General features: G+C 34.9%; 1 protein-coding gene across 2 annotated transcripts in view; it reads left to right on the top strand.

Annotated features, from left to right (window-relative positions):
* LOC126887786 (inositol-trisphosphate 3-kinase homolog) overlaps positions 1-14,802 on the top strand; it is a 295,392-nt gene extending 280,590 nt beyond the window's left edge. For both annotated transcript variants that reach the window (XM_050655600.1, XM_050655599.1), the window contains exons 3-5: positions 11,457-11,735; positions 12,504-13,079; positions 14,278-14,802. In XM_050655600.1, the coding sequence (XP_050511557.1) occupies positions 11,457-11,735; positions 12,504-13,079; positions 14,278-14,364 (942 nt within the window). In that variant the 3' untranslated portion in view covers positions 14,365-14,802. The remainder of the gene's footprint in view (positions 1-11,456; positions 11,736-12,503; positions 13,080-14,277) is intronic.
* The last annotated feature ends 7,180 nt before the right edge of the window (positions 14,803-21,982 follow it).

The following is a 21,982-nucleotide window of genomic DNA, read 5'->3' as shown; positions in this document are numbered from 1 at the left end:
ATTGAATAAGGACAGGCTTGTTTTACCCCCTTATTTTATATTTATTGCTATTTTGCAGCAAGGGTGATAAATTAAGACATTTTTAACCAATCGCATTTGATAGAAAATTGAATTATCTTTGTTTTATTCCTATACGACTTTGTTCCAAAATGAATCGTTTTAAAGTTATAAGCAAAAAAAATAGAAAAGAAAACAAAATTTTTTGAAATTTTTAAATATTTTATTTTTTTTTATTAATGTTCCGGGCATATTTGAGAAGGAGCATAAATCAATTATTATTAACGAAGTTATCACCTAACTTTATCCGCAAAAATCATAATGCCACCTCTCACATCCACCTAAAAACAGATCCTTACTGGTCATACGTCTTGTTAGTTGTTTCGACTTTGTAAGGTTTTGAAGGGCATAGAGACATCTGTTGCCGGTTTGTATCCTATTGTTTATTTCTTGTGCTCCGTGATTGTCTTCAGTTATTGTTGGTCCAAGATACTTAAATTCTCTAACGCGCTCAAAGTTAAAGTCATCGATGGTGATGTTCTGACCGATCCCGTCTCTGATTATGAGCTTCTCTTCTTCCTTCTTTAACCTGGTGAAAGTCTCCTTTATTCTTAATCTGGTGTTTCGTTTCTCTGCTTGTCTTGTGATTATCATTACTCCTTGTTAATCTATTTACATTTTTCATAAATTGTTAGATACTGCTCTAAATTGTACTTTCTTACAAAATGTGATCGGAACAGGACGTTTGTATGTAACAATTTTGATTATATAACAAATAACCATTACTATCGTTTTCCTTGTACCCGTTGTTGTTTTACAACATAAACAATCCGAAGGTATGTTAAAAACATGTTTTTACTGTTAACCAGCGTCAATTGTTCCTGCGAGATACGCAGATTTTACACGAAAACAAATTATTCAAAGTTTTTCACTTTCTCACGGTAACAGTTGTTGTCAACAGAAGTGGTCGTCCTTGGTAATTTTTATAAATCGAATGGTAATAATATTTATTTCACGCCTACGTTTGTCTACTATTTCTTAATGCTAATCAGATTCCAGCTTTCAATTTGATAAAAAACCGTATAGGAAGCGTCCTCTGAATAGGAAGGAAGACATTTATTGTTTCGCGCAATTTCAATATCTCCTTAGACAAGAAAACGAAAAAGTGTAATTAGTCTCCTTTAAAATGAGTAACAACAGGAAATTTCTTCTTCTTCTATTTAGTGCCGACTCCACTAATGAAGGTTGGCTATAACCATTACCATTGCAAATGGTACACGACAATCGACAATTAGACTGAAATCATTAGACCGAACTGATTGGACCGAAAAGCCACTTTACCGAAACCTCACTAGACCGAACAGCATTAGACCGAAATGGTACATGAATTAAAAAAGATTGCAGCAAATTATGCTAAGATTTTGTATATCTGCCTTTTTGTGTATTGTATTTTTTTTGTATTATTTTATATATAGACTGTGTAAATTGTTACTCTGTACAGTCTGATATGAAATAATTTTCATCCTTTAAACAAATTAGTGAAGGTAAAAATAAATTAAGGGTAGAGTGACGTTAACACCATTTTAACTGTTTCTAATAACCATCCAAATAACATTTAGTTGTAATTACATTTGTCTTATATATTTTACTGCGACAAGTTAAAAAGGAAATTAAGGATTTTCATATGCTTCCAATTTATAAAAAAAACAAAAACAAATAAAAACAAAAAAGAAACCAAAAAAGACAGCCTCTAAACTGTTTTTAGTATTTAATTTTTAGTATTGTACATAATAAAAAAAATAAACCAAAAACAAATAATAACAAAAAAAAATAAACAAAAAACAAAGCAAAAAACAACCTCTAAACTCGCCAGTACTTTGTGCTGTCAGTCCTAAGCCTGGATAAAGGGCAAGGGAGGTTGATGTTACCCTTGCTCAGATTACAATCCTGTTTGAGCACCCTGTATTATATACTTAATGCTTTTCGGTCTCCTACTGTTCGGTCTAGTGAGGTTTCGGTAAAGTGGTTTTCGGTCTAATAAGTTCGGTCTACTGCTTTCGGTCTAATGATTTCGGCCTCTTTACAGTAAACCATTGCAAATGCGTCTCTATCTTCTGCTTTTGTGAAAAGGGTATGTGTGTTTAACCCGGTCCAGTCGCGAATGTTTTTCAGCCAGGATATTTGTCACCTACCAGAAACCTTTTTCCTTCGAGTTTACTTTTCATAATCAGCTGTAATAACTCGTACTTATCATTACAGCAAACAGCATATATGCTGATTTTCTCTTTTTAATGGTGGTCAAAAGTTTTCTGTCTCTTCCCATTCTGTGCAGCACCAGAACCTCTTCGTTCTGTGCACAGGAAATTTAAATCTTACAATTTAGCAATATCACTTCTTCTTAAGTTTGTATCAAGGGTTCAAGACACTCAAAACTTTTATAAAAGATTGGTGATGAAATTCCCAGTTGGTACTAGTTGATTCTTTTCCATATCAGTTTGCTGGTTTTAGTGTGTTTTCTTTGAAGAGCTAGTCCATGTTGTATGGTAGGTGATATACTGCCACAATGTTACGATAAACTAGTGATACGAATGTATAACATCTAAACGGAAATTTCTTTATTTGGTCAAGATGGATAACCACTGTGTGGCAATTTTTTCCCATTATATTGCTGAACTTCCTATTGGAGTTTCCTATTTTGTATTCTGCGTTGTACTAACAATCCACCACTCTTTGATATTTCACGCTATTTCCACGACAATTAGTCGTCATTTTTTAATCATATTTATTGATACCTTAATGGTTTAGCTTAATCACTACAATGATATTATAGTGCTGTTGGAAAAATACTCGCAAGTTTTCTATTAAATACAGAAAATGATATGTTCGACTGCCATCTTTTACAGAGAGATCATCATGGCCAATATAGCTTTCGAAGCAGCTGTTCTAAAGGGTGTGTTTGTCTGCATTCTCTTAATTTCCTCAGCCAAGATATTCGTGTTATGTTTCCACACTCTGAGATAATTGCCAGTTTTCTTTATTTTATTATCCTTTCACCTTTTTTTTTCTTCATTCTTCTTAACATTTCAACCGTAACATTATCGAACCATGAGATATTCAAAATAATTATATTCGTCCACTTTCAAAGACATTAAGTATTGGCAAGGGGTATCTATTCAGCTTCTATGACTCTGATTGATTTATTTGGTAATGATTGATCAATTTTGTATATAAACATATTTTTTAACATCGGAAGGTGTGAAAGCCGGCATAGTAGTCTCCCTAAGATCTATCTAAGGATGACACAGTTTTCCAGGTGGAAATAACGGCAATCCATCACTGCGTGGAAGAAATTGTTGCCATCTTCACATAAAGTCAGGCAGCGCTAAAGGCACTCAATTCTGTAGAGGTCAGAATTCTAAACTAGTAAGGGATTGTGTGTGTCCTAAATAAACTAGGACACGGTAGCAAGGTTACGGTAGCCTGGGTATCGAGGCACGAGGGTCATAAGGGCAATGAAAAAGCAGATGAAATGGCCAAACAAGGCTCATCAACGCCATTCGTTGGACCGGAACCCTTCTGCGGCATTGCAAAGGCAGGAACAAGAACGGCTACAAGAAAGTGGGTAGCTCACAAATCTTTGGAATGGTGGAGGAATTCACCAGGACAAAGACAGACGAAACAGTTTATTACAGAACATTCCCCAAAATTTAAAGACAGAATAAATAAAGACAGGAACACAGTCAAAGCCATAGTAGGTCTGCTAACAGGGCACTGTTAGCTGACTAGGCACTTAACGCTGATGGGATTGTCAGATGTTGACCTGTGCAGATTCTGTCAACTGAAAGAAGAAACAGCGAGCACTTTCTGTGTCAGTTTGACAGTCTAACTAATGTTCGATTATTTGCATTAGAAGAAGAAAATCCACCGGCAAATAGCTACATGCAAGGTTCAGTCTCGAAGCTAGTAGACCTCTTAAAAAGGGTCAGGCTAGAGAATGTAATCTAGGACTAATAGACGACCACAATAGATCTGAAAAGGTCGCAGTGGAATAGGCCAAAAGGCCACCTCTTTAAATCAGTCTATCTGTAAACTTATTTTAAATTCTGTTAATCAAAAGAGAAACCTATGAATATAAGGCGAAGCCAATGTTTACACATAAAAAATGCGTGATTCAGAGTAGACAATGGCTTTATGTTTATAACCGTAGAAAATAACCTCTGGTTTTTGTTGAACACTGTCACCAAAACAATGTTGTTGTTTCTTTTAACTATTCGTCAAATGTATCTAATCATTATTCTTTTGTGATACGTACAAACTTGGTGCAGTAGTTGCTAGGTAAGGTTTTTATCGGCAAACTAAACTGTTGACTAACAACGCATTACCGATTGACGTCAATGCAGAAGAAAGTATAATAATAAGAAGCAACGGATATGAGATTTTAGACTATTTCGAGGAACACTCGTGATAATTATTTCATTAGTATATAATAAGCCTCGATGGAAATGTTTTATTAATTTTTAAATAAATAACCATTTTGGGTCTTTAGCAAAGCAGTCATGATCCATACCGCGTCGTATGCTGATCCTCTTTGTTGGTACAAATTCAAGTTTTTTGTGAAACCGATGCGATTTTTAAAAAAAGTAATAGTAAGTAATAACCACTTTTCAGCAAGCAAAGTTCGATTTTTCTAACTTAAAAGATGATATAATTAGAAGTACCTATATAATTAAATCATAAATTTAACAATTATAGGTTGTGCACGCCTTGATCATTTACTACATTCATAGCAAAATTTGTACGTAATAACTACACTTAAAAATAATTTATACGGTTTTTTAAATTTGTGCTATTTGTAACCGAGTAAAATGAGAAACTTTAATGAAAATAATTGTTCTACGTCTACGTTAATAAAGATCATAAATTTTCTACGCAAACTAATTTTTTATTAAGATATTCAACGCAATATACCTCATCAAACTTGTGCAGTTTTCTTGATTTTTAAAATCAAGTAGGTACAGTAAGGTCTTGTTTTATGCGGTGGATACGTTCTACAGAAAAGCGCATATAAAAAAATCGCATAAAAAAAGACTACTTGCATTGAAAAAGTAGGGATACGTTCCGTAATTTTCTAAAATTACAAAAATTATATGTGTTTGATGTTTTTTCTCCATTAGGCCAAATAAAATCTTAAAGAAGGAATTAAAAACGCAGACTAACGATATTGAAATTGCAAAAACCTCTTTTAATGAAACATAAAACTTTATGACACTTAATGAAATGTTTTAATCCAGAAATCAAAATGTGCTGTTTATTATACTGCAACTTGAAATCAGCAACATTTAAACTCTTAAATACTTAAACATTTAAATTTAATTTCAAAAGAATTACAGGTTATACCTTTCAATGCGAAACTCAGATTGATGTAATAGATACATGATACATCATGGAACAAGGGGAATACCCGAATTGCAAACCCTCAGATTAATGACATCTGGATGGGAATAGTTAATATTAATTATACTAGTTACTAATAAAAGAAATTTTTGGATGAAATACAAACCGCATAACTTCAGAATCGCATTAAAAAAATCCGCATAAAAAGATACCTTACTGTACCAGCTACATACATCATTCAACTTAACATTTTTCTTTATTTTTTCTATTTTTCTCCCTTTCCTGAAAGTATATTATACTTTTTTTCATGAAAGTAAAGATGATTCAGATTTTATTACAGATCAGGGTATCTACTATGTGCTTATACGTATTTCGGGTTTACCTTACCCTCATGGGAGCACCTGTGTAGAGGCACTTTGAGACGCCCCTGACTCTTTGAGCTAAATACTTTTTTCAATATAATAATCGGCATTGTACCATTCTGTATTGGTAATGGAATTTACAACCATTAATTTATTAGAAAATCAAGTTTGCGTATGTCAGTACTAGTGTTCATTTTAAAAATTTTATGATCTTGCTTTTTATTATCTTGCTTCTGTCTGTAGTTTCGATTTTAGATCAGGTTTAATGAGTTTAGTTAGCTAAAAACTTAACATTTTAAACAGCGCAAAATTGGATTACCCGTGATTCTGCTTTATTTTATATTTCAGAAAAATAATTAAATAAATATATTTACAACGGACAAAAAAGTATAAAATAATTTCTCTAGATCCATGGAGATTCATATTCAATCTCAATATACACTTGAGAGCAAAATAATCGACTCACTTGCTGAATTGTACACGTTAGAATCTCGAATTTCCTAAACCTGTTGTCCGATTCGAGTGATTTTTTTAATATGTTACAGCCTTATTATTTAAGAAAATCGATGTAATATTATTATTGCTAGACAGGTAAAGGTCATTTTATACCGGGTGTAACAATCATAGGGTGTTTTTTTTTCTTAAACGTACCTAACTTTTTTATTATCCAACATAAGCAAATGAGTCAAAAAAGGAAATGTTAATAAAGCCTAAGCCTACAACTGAATTTTAATTTAAATATTTTTTATATGCTAGAATACTCCACAGGGTGTTCCGAACTTTAAGAAAAAAACACAGTATGATTGTTACACCCGGTATAAAATGACCTGTATAGCAACAATAATATTACATCGATTTTCTTAAATAATAAGGCTTTAACGTACTAAAAAAATCACTCAAATCGGACCACAGGTTTAGGAAATTCCACGTGTACAATTATTCAGCAAATGAGTCGATTATTTTACTCTCAAGTGTAGATTCATAATCGTATTTTTCGGAGACATAAATAAATTGTAAAATCGCTTGAATCGTTTTCTTGAGCTCAAAGGATACTATATGCAATAAAATAAAAGAATTTTCTGCAAATACATGTTCTTCGTTTGAAAGGTGATTATTTATCAGATCATCTACATGTCCTTTCAAGTACTTTATAGTACTTTCAATCCCGAAGATACGGCTCCCGTGTTCACACTATTATCAATCAGGTGACACCGACACGGCTACCGTGTTTACATTTTAACAATTTTTTAATGGCTTTATAAATCGACACAATTTAACACAAATTTGACTTTTCGATTTCTACTCCAGAAATCGTTTTCAAAAAAAGAAAAGAAAATTGTGTTTAAACAGTGTATAACGGATTACCTGTTATTTTATCTGATAAGTTGCAAAACGCGCTTTCCTTAAAAAAATAATAAAACTGTTGGTGAAATCATTCTATAGATGACTCTTATTTCCGTCTTTTAAAATAAATCTTGACGCAAATCTACCGCTAAAGTGATTTTAATGATTTTTTCCTTATTTCTGTCGTTCGAATTGATAATGTTTCATTACTAATATCGTTTTTAAATATTCTTTTGACGTAGGTATCTACACGCAATGAATTTATTTGTCAAGCGACCTTACGTGAAGGTGAAAAGTGTATTTTTTCTTATTTCTTGGTTCATACCGTTTATCGACATGGAAGAATATATTAGTGGTTCTGACAGATACAAGTAGTGTATATTCGTCATCTCGTAGTATGTACTTTATGTCGACAAAAATGATTTTGGATGGAACTGAATGAAAAGGAATGCTTTAGAATGCTCAATGGATTTTCAAAAACGATTTTGCAAATTGGGGACGTTGTTCATCCAGTGGCATTTGCTCACAGAGTAAAAGGGAGTGGAGGAAACAGATATTAAGATGCTGAACACGCAATATATTATTATTTTCGGAATGTGACAATGATAAATTGCAGATAGTAAATAGTAAAAGAATCAAAATATCTTCGTTTTCTTCTTACGGTACCTATTCGTTCCGGATGTTGGTGATCAGCTTCGCTATCCTAACTTTGCTTGCTGCTACTTAGAACAGTCCGGCTGTCGATGTATTGAACCACTTTCCCATTTTTTGAAGCTAAGAAAAAATAACTTTAAGAAATAAAACAAAAAGCCAGATTCTTGAAATAATTTGTGGAAGGACAATATTACCAGACTACAAATAAAAAAAATTATGACTTAACTGGTAACTGACATAAAAATTATGACATAAGGAATGGTAACTGACGGAGTTAATAGATAAATCACTCAATAGATAAAAAGCGCTAAAACGTATAACACAAAATGGTCGAATTTGCACAGATGATAACTTTGTACTTTATCTAGGCACTTATCTATAGATACTTGGCAACAAACTAAATTGGAAAACCAAGGCGAAAGATAGGATGGAATGGAAGCTGATTCTGGACCAGGCCATGGGCGCCCATACCCAGGTGCATTAAAATATAATGTGCAACATCTTCACGTCTGCCCCCCCCCTAAAAATTTATATATGGGCGCCCGTGGACCAGGCCAAGACCAACCATGGGTTGTAGAGCCAATGATGATGATGATGATGATTTGGCAACAGATTCATTTTATTTAATATAAGCTAATTGACAACTAAAATTATAATGTGTCTTCATCTTTTGTGACTTCTCTCTTCCGTGGACATATATCCTCTTCCACGACCAAATTGAAATTTGCTTTATAAAATGCGACATATTCTGTTCCAAAAAGCAGAAATGCCATGTGCTGTCTCACTGTGTAAGCCTGTTCGTTCACATTACATGTTTCATCCTATATTTGGTGGTCATCAGGCAATGGCAGATCGAAAGCAGACTTGAATGGAGATCTTCAACAAATTTCTTATTCTGTGGAGTGGAAAAGTTCTTAGCGCCAGCTACATTGAAAAGTAGACATCACAGTGTCTCTGAATTTCGTAACAAGCACTTAAATATTTCTAAAATATTTGGTAATATTTATATATTGGGGCAAAACATAATGTGGAGGAAAAACAGACTTTAAGGGGAAAATTATAGGGACTGCATGTCTTTTGGCGCGTAATACGCCTGTTTATTTTTTTCTCCAATTCCATTACTAATAGTAAGCGTGTGTATGTATGTATTGATTACAATTTACATAACCTATATTTTTTTATTAAATGTTTGTTTTCTAATTGGTCATTTACGTCAAACGGATGCCCTTGTACATTTTACCTGCAATATATTTTATCATACTGAATGAAACACTATTATACGTTTTTATGTACAATTAATGTTTCCATAAATTAATTCCTTATGAGATATATTTAAATTTTATGCTGGCATATGATTTGGACACGTGAGATTACTGGAATACTTTCTCTGTGTCGTATATTCCAAAACAATCGATTATTTACATTCATTTCTTTATTTCTTCTTTCCTTTCCCTTTGTGTCCGCATATATTTTGTAGTTTACTCCATTCATTTTTCTTTTCTAAATACTACATGAGAGTAAACCGTACGTTTTAATATTAAATTGATTGATAACATGAAATTCTATTTTGTCTTGTGTCAATATTTTTTATTTCAACTTCAATTATATTTAATTTGTTTATAAACATATCCTATTTTTAACCCAATTTTGAAAACTGCTGGTAAATTCCCCATTTTAATTTTACGGGAAAAAGCTCTTTTAAAAATAAACATATCTCTTATTTAATAAACACGTCTAGACTATCTTTTTGCGTACTCTGAACTCTGGTATCTTTGGAGCATTGATAAAAATTTCCTTCATGATCAAATCCATCAGAGTGCATGCACCAGATACTTTCTATTTGTTAAGTGATTATGTATTCATGAATGAAATCGTGCCGATCGATTTGTGGTTTCTTGTCGTTGGCATGGATTTAATGATTCTTAAAGTTCGAGCTAAAAATAAAATAGCAGAAGTAGAAAACGCGCATTATGCACTGTAAATACACATGTTTAGTGTTGAAATCACATAATATGTTTAAGCGTTTTGATATACAATTATTACTTACATAGTAAGTGTTTGGTTCTCTAAAGTTCGAAACTACATATTTGATTAGAATATTGGAAAAAATTACCACCACACCCCAAAATTGAACAATATAATGAGAAGCAAACTACAACGCTCTGTTTGTTATAAGAAAGACATTAGAAGAGAAAAAATGAAGGACAAAAGAGAGACGTTTGAACAGAACTAAATTAGTTCTCTTAGCATTCCACATTTGAAGAGATATATTCTTTTAAATCCAAGACTTTTCGTTAATAAACTGCTTTCTGGTTGCATCCTGTATCTCTGGCTTTTACAATATAAGCACAAGAGACGACGAAAATAGGAGAAAGCAAATAGGACACTTTGGCCACGCATTTACCTTCTCCCCGTCAAGGAAAAGGACCGAAAGACAGTTTCTAAATACTCAATTCTGAGTAAAGATGAAAAATAATAAAGGCAGTTTTTGTTTTTATTCGATTCAGAGTTAAAACCACCATCTCCATATATTTAAAATATTGTTTATTATATTTTTATTTCAATTATTCTAATTGTTTAAAAAGTAGTAAACTTTGTATCTAGGGCTTTTCGTTGTTTTCCTCGTTTTGAGAGAGACGTCGCTAGATTGCGTCTCAAAAGGTGGAATCATTGTATCGCGATGGTTTCCCTTAAATAGGCAGGGTTGTTAATATTCGCTTCAGAGTTGTGACTGCATAGCTTCACTGAAGATGCATGGGATGCTGAAATAGCTATATGGAGATGGTGGTCCAACTCTGAATCGAATAAAAACAAAAACTGCCTTTATTATAGATATATTCTTCTTCTTTTGGCATCATAACCCTGGATGGGTCTTTGCCTGTCTGGGCTATGTCCTTTCATTCAGATCTCTTATGAGCCCTTCCCCGCATCGTCGTATATTCATGTTTTACAGGTCGTCTTCCACGTTATTCAACCATCTCGTTCAACGTAAAATTTTCTTTGTTACTTGTGTATCTTTTGAACATGTCCCAGCCGTAAAAGTCTTTAATTTTTCACAAATCTTACAATATCATGTCCTTCATTCAATTCATAAACCTTGTAGTTGATGTGCTGTCTTCCTCTTGCACCAGGTCATATACTTTTCTCAGTATCTTTCTCTCGAATGTCCTGAATTGGGTTTCATCTTTTTTCGTCATTGCCCATGTTTCACAACCATAGGTTACTACGGATCTAATCAATGTTCTGTAGATAGTCATTTTGATTCTTTTGTATAATAATTTGGATGTCATCAATATTTTATTAGCATAGTACCTATGTACGATTCTCACTGGAAATACGTGCATTAATTTCGTTACTTACTGATTCTTCTGATTGATTTCTGTGCCCAGATATGTGAAGGCATTCACTCGTTCAATAGTATAGTTGTCTATTGCGATATTATTTTCATTGTCAGGTGTTCTTTCGATGGTTATGTACATACTTACTTTTTGTTTCGTTTATTTTAAGCCATCTTTCTTTGAAGGGATAAGCACCGCTAAAAATTAATAAAATTAAAGTAAAATAATATTAGTAGGTGGTAATCGTAACATATGCGTATCAGATAAGCTTAAAAAGAACAACAATCCTTTTTAATCGTTAAAAGATCCTCATTGTCTTTTGTCAATCCATATATGTAGTTTTTAACGAATATTTTTTTTGTTTCAGAACGCTTTAGATCTTAGTGCGCCTGCCAGCGATGTCCTCTTAAAAAGCCGCAGCAGTAATTGGTTCCAACTCAGTGGTCATCCCGATAGTTTAGCACCTGCAGGACCGGGAACCGTCTGGAAGAAACGATCGTCTAATTCCGATGACACCGAGCGTATAGTATACGAAGAAGTGTCACAGGATCCCAATCTTTGCGATATTATTCCAAGATATTATAGAGAAGTTGAATATCAGGGCGAGAAGTTTATAGAATTGCAAGATTTGCTGCATGGATTTCAGGTAAATAATTTTTTATGTTATTGGTTTTCACCTTCTTCTTTGAGTACCGTGACCACATTTTATGAGTGGGTAGCTTACATGACAATTTGTCGATACCGTTTCCGATCTTGCGCGGCATTTAAAAATTTATCTGCTGATAAGCCAGTCCATTGACGAAAGTTTCGGAGCCATTAATATTTCTTCCTACCAATTCCTCTTTTTCCGTCGATCTTTCCGTTAAGTATTAACTACAGTATCCAGTATCTGCTTCTTCTTCTTCTTGCAGTACCGTCTCCTATCGGAAGTTGGCTACCATCACAGAAATCTTAACTTAGTTGGCTGCAGCTCTGAACAATTATGTTGAACTGCACCCGTACCACTCCCTTAAATTTCGCAACCAGAAAATCCTACGTCCCACATTTCTCTTTTCCGAGATTTTTCCTTGGATTATGAGCCTTAGCAGGGAGTGCTTTTCCCCTCTCATTATGTGGCCTAAATATTCCAGTATCTGCTACTTCTCATTATATGCCCCGGATATTCCATTTTCTCTTTTTTATCATCTTCATCAAGTCACCTTCGCCTTGACCTAGTCTGTTTAAGACTTCTCTGTTTGAAATGCGTTGAACCCATGATATGAGCATTCTACGATATGACCACATCTTGATTTTAATATGGTAACGTTTCTCTTAAAAATATTGTAGTAGTACATTATAACTATAACATAATACCTAGTCATTGTTTGGTATTTGTGTAAAAATACATGCAATAACTATTTTTGTTTTGTTTCAGGATCCTTATGTAGTTGACATTAAAATGGGCACTCGTACCTTCCTCGAATCGGAAGTGCAAAAGGTTACAGCTCGAGGTGATCTTTATCAAAAAATGATCGCTATAGATCCCCATGCACCTACTCCTGAGGAGCACCAAGCTAAAGCCGTCACCAAACTGCGGTATATGCAATTTAGAGAACTTCAATCATCTACTTGTAGCCAAGGTTTCCGTTTGGAAGCTATGAAGTGTCGTGGATCTCCTCCGGTCACCGATCTGAAAAAAGTGAAGTCTAGAGACGAAGTTCATAATACCTTAGACATGTTCTTAGGCGGGAGAGAGGATGTACGACAAAGACTATTAGCAAGACTGTGCGAGATTCGGTCTAAAATCGAAAACTCTGAATATTTCACGACCAGGGAAGTTGTAGGAAGTAGCCTTTTTGTAATTTACGATGACACTAAAGTAGGCGTATGGTTAATAGACTTTGCCAAGACCAGCAAGCTGCCAGAAGGAAAGACTGTCAACCACAGGACTCCTTGGGTACAAGGAAACCACGAAGAGGGGTTACTGTACGGATTTGATAAACTTATTTCTGTAAGTATATATTAATTATTTATAAGTAGAAATACAGGTTTTATATCTAATATATTCAAATATAGTTTCTATTCAGATCTAGTTTCTATTTCAAATTATGTTTATATAAACAACGATGATTATAGGCTTCGATACATATTCCATGTTATTTACCGATGAATTCAGATTTGGATTTCAACCAGATTCTCCCTTTTCCAAATTTAAATTTTTATTTTAAAAATTTCACCATGATAATGCTCGTCCACATGCCACACGTATTATGTAAAACTGGTTGACTAACGAGACTATTGATGTATTGCCATGGTCAACATAATCCCCTGATCTCAATCCTACTGAGCACGTATATGACATACTTCATAGACGAATCACTCCATATACATATGGGCAATATTCACATTGTGTTTGACTTCTGTGAACTTCTTTCAACAGAGTGAGAAGATTTCTCGCAGGTGGACATCAACAATATTATTTTCAGTATGAACGATAGATGTAGAATTGGTTCTAATAGAAAAAAATAAATCTGAAGATAAAAAAATCTTTTGACTTTTTAATGTTTTTATATGCTAATAACCGGCAAAAGAGCATAAAAGATGGGAAACGTATTAAGTTTTGAGATAAAAAGAAATAAAACTAGTCGAGCTGGGAAATTTAGCGATATTAACCAGGGGCAGGACATGTAGCCCGGGCCCCTGAATCGAACATGATAAAAAAGATTCTAACAGCGCAACCCGTGGGAATGAGAAGACGGGGTAGACCAAAGCTGAGGTGGATGGACGGGGTAACACAGGATGCCAAGAAGATCGGAGTCGGCAACTGGAAAATGCAACCAGGGGAAACAGAATGGCGTAGAAAGCTTGGGAAGGTCGAGGCCCTCTAAGGGCTGTAGCACCAAGATGATGATGATGAACCTATTAATTTACATCATATTGATTGTTTACCACCTTTAAACGTATCGACGAGTTTGGCAAATACCACTGTCACAGTGACAGTTTTAGTTGACATATTCCTCTGATACGTGTAAAGCTGGGAAATAATCAATATAATGTAAATAAAAAGGTTACTATCGCCAAATTTCCCAGCTCGACTAGTTTCCTAGTTTCATTTCATTTTATCTCACAACTTAATACGTTTTCCATCTTTTGTGCTATTTTAAAGTTCTATTCCAATAAAATGACTAACAGCATATTTTTTGTTACAGATTATAGAGGATATTCAAAATCCCCATTCTAACAACCGGAAAGATCATTTTACCAAGCCGGTGGCAGCTGTAAGAGTGAAATCTTGAACTTGATGGCTAGACAAATGTTCTTTCACATTGGCTCACTGGGAGTTCTTGAATGGGCACCTGAGTGGATTGTTTTTGCTGTTTCTGAGCCGGAAAGGCAAGTTATTCAGGGTAGTTTGAAACCCTGACCAGCATGTCAACATATGTATGTGGATGTATCAGCCAAGAGTGGCGAGTGTATATTATGTTTTGTTGATGAAGTATTAAAAGAATGAAGTGATTTTTTGACTTTTTGATATTTTTTGTCAATTCTTAAATTTGTCTAGTCAATGTCCTGTAATTTCGTATTGTTTAGGTATTTATGATGTAGATTTAGAAAATTATAATCAAGATTTGTGTACTTGAGAAAACTGTAAATATCTGTATATACTGATTTTGTATTATTAAATTATCATTTTTTTAAATGTCTGTACTTACATAATAAAAAATAATAAATAACACGCGTTTTATTGTATTTAATAGTTATTTATGATATAAGTGTTAAAAGTACAATTTTAAGGCACGCATGTGAAAGTTTGTAGAATGAGCGAAGCGAATTCTGCAATTCCCATGAGTGCCTTAAAAATGTACTTTTTAACACGTATATCATACAATATTTTTTCTACAAACGTTATAAATTTATAAAATACAATATGTTTGTTAATTGCTGAAACCATGAAACCTATGACCCGTAAAAGGTAGAACTGGTTGTCTACACTCGAGAGGAATGTCTAAAAATTCTTAGCGAAAATAGAAACAGAGCTGGAAAAGAAACTACAAACAGAGATGAAATATTAACAATAGTCGAAGAGTTCTACACAGTAAACCTCCAATTGCAGTAAAAACTGGGGTATTAAATCAAGGATCAGATTTAATGCCCGATATAAGAAAAACAGAAATCAAAGAGGCTCTGAAGAAAATGAAAAATAATCGAACCCCAGGCGAAGATGGAATAGTATCAGAAGCACTAAAAATTTTAGGAAATATACTACTCGAAAAAATTAAATTACTTTTCAATATCTGCCTTCACAACGCCAATATTCCAACAGACTGGAACAACGCTACTATGATTCTATTACACAAAGCCAACTTAGAGAATTACAGACCGATTAGCCTCCTCAGCCATTTATATAAGTTATTTACGCGAATAATAGTTAAGAGAATGGAAAGAAAGTTAGAGACTTATCAACCAAGAGAACAGGCAGGATTCCGAAAAATTTACGGAACAAATGACTATCTACAAAGTATAATAACCCTAATAGAGAAAGTAGTGGAATACAAGAATGTAATAATAGTGGAATGCGAGAAGCATAATTGACTACATAGTATATCCTCGAGACGCAGAACTAACGATACAAAATATAAAAACAGAGAACGAAGCCGAACTCGGTACCAAACACAGACTAGTGACAGCAGAGATAAACATGAAACTAATGGAAATAATAGAGAGTCATCAATATACAAGAATAGCAATACATAAGATGAAAAACATGGAAATGAGGAAGTTATGCCAAAGAGAGACAGATAAAATACTGGAACAGCATGAAAACAATGAGGAAATATGGATTATGGAAGAGAGATGGAAAAAATTGAGAGACACGTTATGGAACACTGCAAAACAAGTATGTGGAATAAGAAAGAATGGGAAGAATAATAAAAGAACTGTATGGTGGAATAAGGAAATGAAGCAAGCTGTAAAAAAGAAGAAAGAAATGTGGAAGCGATACATAAACACAAATGAAGAGCAAGACAGAGACGAATACAGAAGACAGAGAAATATAGTGAAAGAACTAGTAAAAGATGCGATGAGGATAGCCAGGTTGAAGTGGAGATGGGCAGGACACATAGCCAGAATGACAGATGGGCGATGGACGAAGAGGTTATTGGAATGGAGGCCAAGAGAAGCGTCGGTCGACCGCCTACAAGATGGACTGACGACTTAAGAAAGGTAAATAAAAACTAGATGAGAGCGGCGCAGGATAGATGGGGTTGTAAACGAGGGGAGGAGCCCTATGTTCAGCAGTGGACTTTTGAGGCTGGATGATGAAATATTTTGACGTTTCACAATTTGACAATTCACTTTTAACTGCAGTGCCTTAAAAATTTTAAATCATTATAGTTTGTTTTCAAACCAGGAGGAGTAAACTAAAAAAAAAGATTCACACCCAAGAGAGTCACTAGAAAAATCACCAAATACATCTTCTTTTTTGGTTGATCATATCGGCCTTTGACGGTAATCCATACTTATTATATTGTACTAATAATACTTCGCTAAAGAGTTTTAAAAACAACTGTTTTTTATATAAAAGTAGACTAAACATATAAAAATTATAGGAATAACGTAGAAAACAAACAATCGCCGATATAACTTAATTAACCTATGAAATGCCAGAAGTGTCAAAATTTGATAAATGTCATTAATGTCACAATTTCAAAACAGTGGAGTAAACTTGCCTGAGGTTGGACCAATTACAAACAAGCATTACGGCGCGGTAAATTTTAATTACTCCTCTTGGTTTAAAAACAGACCATAGTGCTTTAAAGTGGCATTTTTAACACGGTTGTAGAAAAAAATTATTAAAGAGGATAAAAAGTGTTAAGGATATCGCTTGTTTCACATTATAAGAATTTTGACCGTGCGATGGTTAAAATCTACATAGTGGCTCGAGCAACTTCCTGCCTTCACCGCTTGAAACATTCTGCGAAGGGAGAAAGATTCCATATGATTGCCCGAGCCGCTATGTAGATTTTAACCATCGCACGGTCGAAATTCTTATAATGTGAATATCCGTAACATAGAAAATATTTCAACCCCGCCAATGGGTATGCATGCGCTAAAATACATGCTATTACAAAATTAGATTGGAATTAAATATCGTTTATCACAAAAAATTTAATATCCATTTGTAAAATGAGTTTTTAAATTCGCCATGTTGAGAAGGTGTATTCAGTGTTAACCATGTAACGACAATCACAAACAAGTCTGGCTAATTGGCTCTGCCAAAGCCATTTTTCAAAAAAAAAAGACGTTTACGACTGGTTAAAATCGAAAGTCAAATATTTGATCTTGAGTCAAGGGCGGATCCAGAGAGGGGGCCATGGTCCCCTCCGAGAATTTAAAAAAATATAAATTTAAATTTTTGCAGTTCAAATGTTTTTAGTTTCAAACACATATATATGTACAAAACAAGGGATAAATATGTCTTCTGGACTAGAATTGAACAAAAGCAGTTACGGAAGCTTCCAGAATGACATAGCGATGGCGGAAAGGCAGGACCTCGTAACTAAAAAATTTGTATAAAATGAAATTCGGATTTCGCATTAGAATAAGTGTATCGGCACCTATTAAACAGCGGTTACAGCTGGAAAAGTCTTCTGGAAGCCTTCCGGAAATTTTTCCAGCTCTAACCGCTGTTTAATAGGTGCCGATACACTTATTCCAAAGCGAAAACCGAAGTAACTCATTTTATACAAATTTTTCAGTTACGAGGTCCTGCCTTTCCGCTGTCGATAGGATGTTTTAGAAGACTAAAAAAGAAGAAGAATAAGAAAGAAGAATGAAAAGTGTGGTCGCAATTAAGGGGATGACAGCTCAAAGCCTTGTCACGAAACATCTTTCGCCAAACTCATGGATACAGACGGAGTCATACGTACAAATCCATGAAAAAACATCATACAACAAGGAGTGCGTTCAGGTTGGGCTGGATTTTCTACAAAGTTATCGCAACCTGCAATAGTCAGTCATTAACCAGATAGACCCTCAAAGGTCTAAACAGAGACAAGAAAATAGAGAAAGACTACGACCAATATTAGAGTCTATAATGTTCTTAGGTCGACACAAAATATTCCTCTAAGAGGCCATCGTGATGATGGCCTTCTGTTTCTGAACGAAGATGCTGGACCTATCAATGAGGGAAATTTCAGGGAATTGTTAAGAATTAAAATCTCATCAGGGAATGAGTCTCTTAAATAACACCTATCCACAGTATCTTCCCGAGCAACATACACATATTGTAGTGAAGAAATAATTGAACAAATAATGAATCAGGTTGAAAGTTCAAATTATTATTCTGTCATAGTTGACGAAACGACCGAGGTATCCCACGTGGAACAGCTTTCTCTAAATTTGAGATACATAAAGGCGGGTATACATATGCGCTCTGCTCGGTGTGCGAGCCGCTCACGCGCAGCATATTTGTTAGATTAGTACGTGTTTTCAAGTGGCACACAAACGGCTCGCACACGGCGCACCACGATCTAACTTCTGTCGGCTTTTCAACAAATGCTTTGATGGTTCGCAATACGTATTTGGACGGGTTTGCGAGTGGTTTGTTGGTTTTGGGGCGCCTGAGTTAATATTTGTTAGTAATGAAGTGGTCGGAAGGAAATATCAAACTTATTGATGTTTACCCTGGAAAATGAAAATGAGATGATGACATTGAATATATTTAAACATGTTAGCTTGCAACCCCCAACTTGCAACCAACTTGCAACCATCTTGCAGCCAACTTACAACCAACTTGCAACCAACTTGCAACTCAACTTGCAACCAATCGGAATGAAACCAAACACTTCTCGATGAGAATAGGAGAAGCTACTCCCGACGTCAGCCGATATCGGATCTGATCTGATCGGAGAAAAACGGATCCAATGTAGGCACCCACATTTAATACTAATTATCTACAATTACTAAATGTTCTTAAGTTTCCTCGGGATCGCGGAAGGTTCGTCAAAATGAAAAATTTTAACGAACATTAACCGCGCCACGAACGCGCGGCGCTCACACGGCGCGGAGTTCGCGGCGCGGATATGTATCTCCGCCTTAATACATACACAATAACAACATTCGTGAAGGCTTTGTCAAGTTCATTGACGCTTATGAGAATATCAAAATACTTAGTGAAAATCAAGAAATAGGGGAAGAACTACGCCTGTGTGAAAAGTGCCTTAAAACTCACCATTTTAGCCCTAATTTTTAAAAAATTTCCCCCAATCCCCAGCACCCTCCCCCCCAAAAAAGCCTATGGGCCCCACCGAAAATCGGTCCTGGATCCGCCTTTGTCTTCAGTTAAGCATATCAAAGATATAGTGACTAGACTTCATCACAACCATCCACGCATAACCACTATTGACCGGTTTGAGGTTGTGAGCTCATACTTATATCTGAGATTATTTATCACAAACATGTAAAAAACATACAAAAAGTAATGGATAAATAGATGGAGATGCATGCCGTAGAATTAGGGCTGGATGAAGGGAAAATTCTATAAAACAGCCATAAGACCGAATGTATGCTATGTAGGCTATGATGTATGGAACTGAATGTTGGGAAGTGAAAAAGAAAGAGGAACAACGAATGCCTGTGGCTGAAATGAGAATGCTCAAACGAAACCTTTTTTAATAAAGGAAGTAGGAACAGTCAATTTATTTTACCTCCAACTTCACTTTACCGATCATCCTCTCACAAGAACTGTTGTGATTTTCTTTCATAGTTCAGCAATCTAACTAGGAAAGGACTACATTCGCAACCGATTATGTAAGGTATACACACGATGTAGTATTAATAATAAGCAACATTAACGAATTATGAAGAATGAAGTGATCAAAGAATTAGAAAAACCAGCTATAAGTGTAGGATTTAAAATTAATTATAGTAAAACAAGGACGATGACAAATTGAAAAGAGAGCGAGCGTGAATATTATCATAGAGCAATAGATATTGAAATAAATATATCAATGAGGTTATCTGAAGGTAACTAATCATCCTGAATAAAGAAAATAAGAATATGGAGATAAAAGATGAACAATCTGTAAGTACTTAAATGACTTATGGTAAAATGGTATTCTTCTTCAAGTGCCCTGTCCATTGCGAACGTTGGCTATTAACATGGCAATTCTGATCTTGCTTACGGCATTTCTGAATAGTTCGACCGATGTGAGCCTGAACCACTTGCGCAGATTTTGGAGCCACGAGTGTCTTCCCCTGTCTGCCCGCGCTTACTGTTTATTTTCCCCTGGATAATCAATTGCAGTAGATGGTACTTATCGTATCTTAATATGTGGCCTAGATATTTAAGTTTTCTTAGTTTAAATGTGCTTACGATTTCTTGCTCTTTTCTGATTCTGTGGATTACTTCTATATTGGTAACATGTTCGGTCCAGGATATACAAAGAATGCGTAGGAACACCAACATTTCTAATGCTTCTAGTTTTTTCATGAGCGTCTCTGTGAGCGTCCAGGCCTCCACATCATATAGTAAGATCAGAAAAAGTAGCATTTAACTAGACGTAGTTTTTGGGAATAGGCAAATCCTTGCTTATTCATATTATTACATGTCTAGCTCGTTCTATTCTCGCCTTAATTTCTATGGCCTGTTCCCAGTTTGCATTTACGTTTGTACCAAGGTATATATAAGATTCTGCATGGTCAACTAGTATGTTATTTATCCGTAATTGTCGAGCACGTTGTTACTTTTTGCTTATTAGCATTCATTTTGTATTCTAGAAGATGAAGCTCAGTGTGAAGTGTATTCCTTACTACCTATATTAATCCTTTCCATTGCCTGTTGTGATTCATCTATGCTCCTGGCAAGAATCACCGTGTCATCGGTATATCTTATATTGTTCGTCTACGGTCATCAAAACAAATGTTGATATAATAAAGATAACAAACACAAGTCGAGAGAGATCCCCTACTCTTTAACTTAATAATGGACAAAAACCCTGGTCCTCCAGGTCGGGGGGTTGAGGCATCGGGTTAACTCCCCGTTACTTGGAAAAATTCAAACTGTTAAAAAACCTAGCGAAACGCCTCGGAATCGATTGATTATAACACGACGACACATGCTACGGAAAAGGGTAACGAATATTGGAACTTGGAACGTACAAGGGTTTAAACAAAAAATAAATGGAGTAATACACGAAATAAATAGACTGAACATAAACATCGCAGTGATTACCGAAACAAAACGAAAGGGTCAAGGATCAGAAAATATCGGAGAATATGATTACTTCTACAGCGGGGTACCAAAGGAGAAAAGAGCCCAACAAGGCGTAGGTATATTTATACGCAAGAAACTAAGGAGATTCAGAACTGCTTGGGAAGCCATCAGCGAGAGGCTCATAAAAATGAATCTAACTATCAAAGGAAAAAAGATTATGATTATTGGAGTATATGCAGTAAACGATGATGCACTGGTGAATATTAAAGACGACTTTTTTGAAAAGCTACATTCAGAAATTGCAAATATCGGCAGATCACGAGAAATTATAATCTTGGGGGACCTAAACAGTAGAACAGGCAAGAAACAGCACAACAAAGTCATAGGCCAATATGGTGAAGAAACTATAAATGACAATGGTACTAGACTAATAGCCTTATGCGAACAAAATGATATGAAAATCACAAATGGATTCTTCCAGCACCGAGATATCCATAAATATACATGGACACAAAATACCCGAGGGCTGAAATCAATCATAGACTATACAATCATAAGACAAAAGACTAAATTGATTGTACAGGATGTGCGGGTATATAGAGGAGCCACTTGCGGCAGTGACCACCATCTATTAAAAACAAAGCTCATAATAGGAATAGATAGAGCAAGAGATTCAAAAGAAGCTGCAGCGGAAATAG

This window comes from Diabrotica virgifera, chromosome 7 (genome assembly GCF_917563875.1).
Source record: "Diabrotica virgifera virgifera chromosome 7, PGI_DIABVI_V3a".
NCBI lineage: Eukaryota > Metazoa > Arthropoda > Insecta > Coleoptera > Chrysomelidae > Diabrotica > Diabrotica virgifera.
The sequence above is the reverse complement of the archived record's forward strand: the minus strand, read 5'-3'. Positions and strand labels throughout refer to the sequence as shown.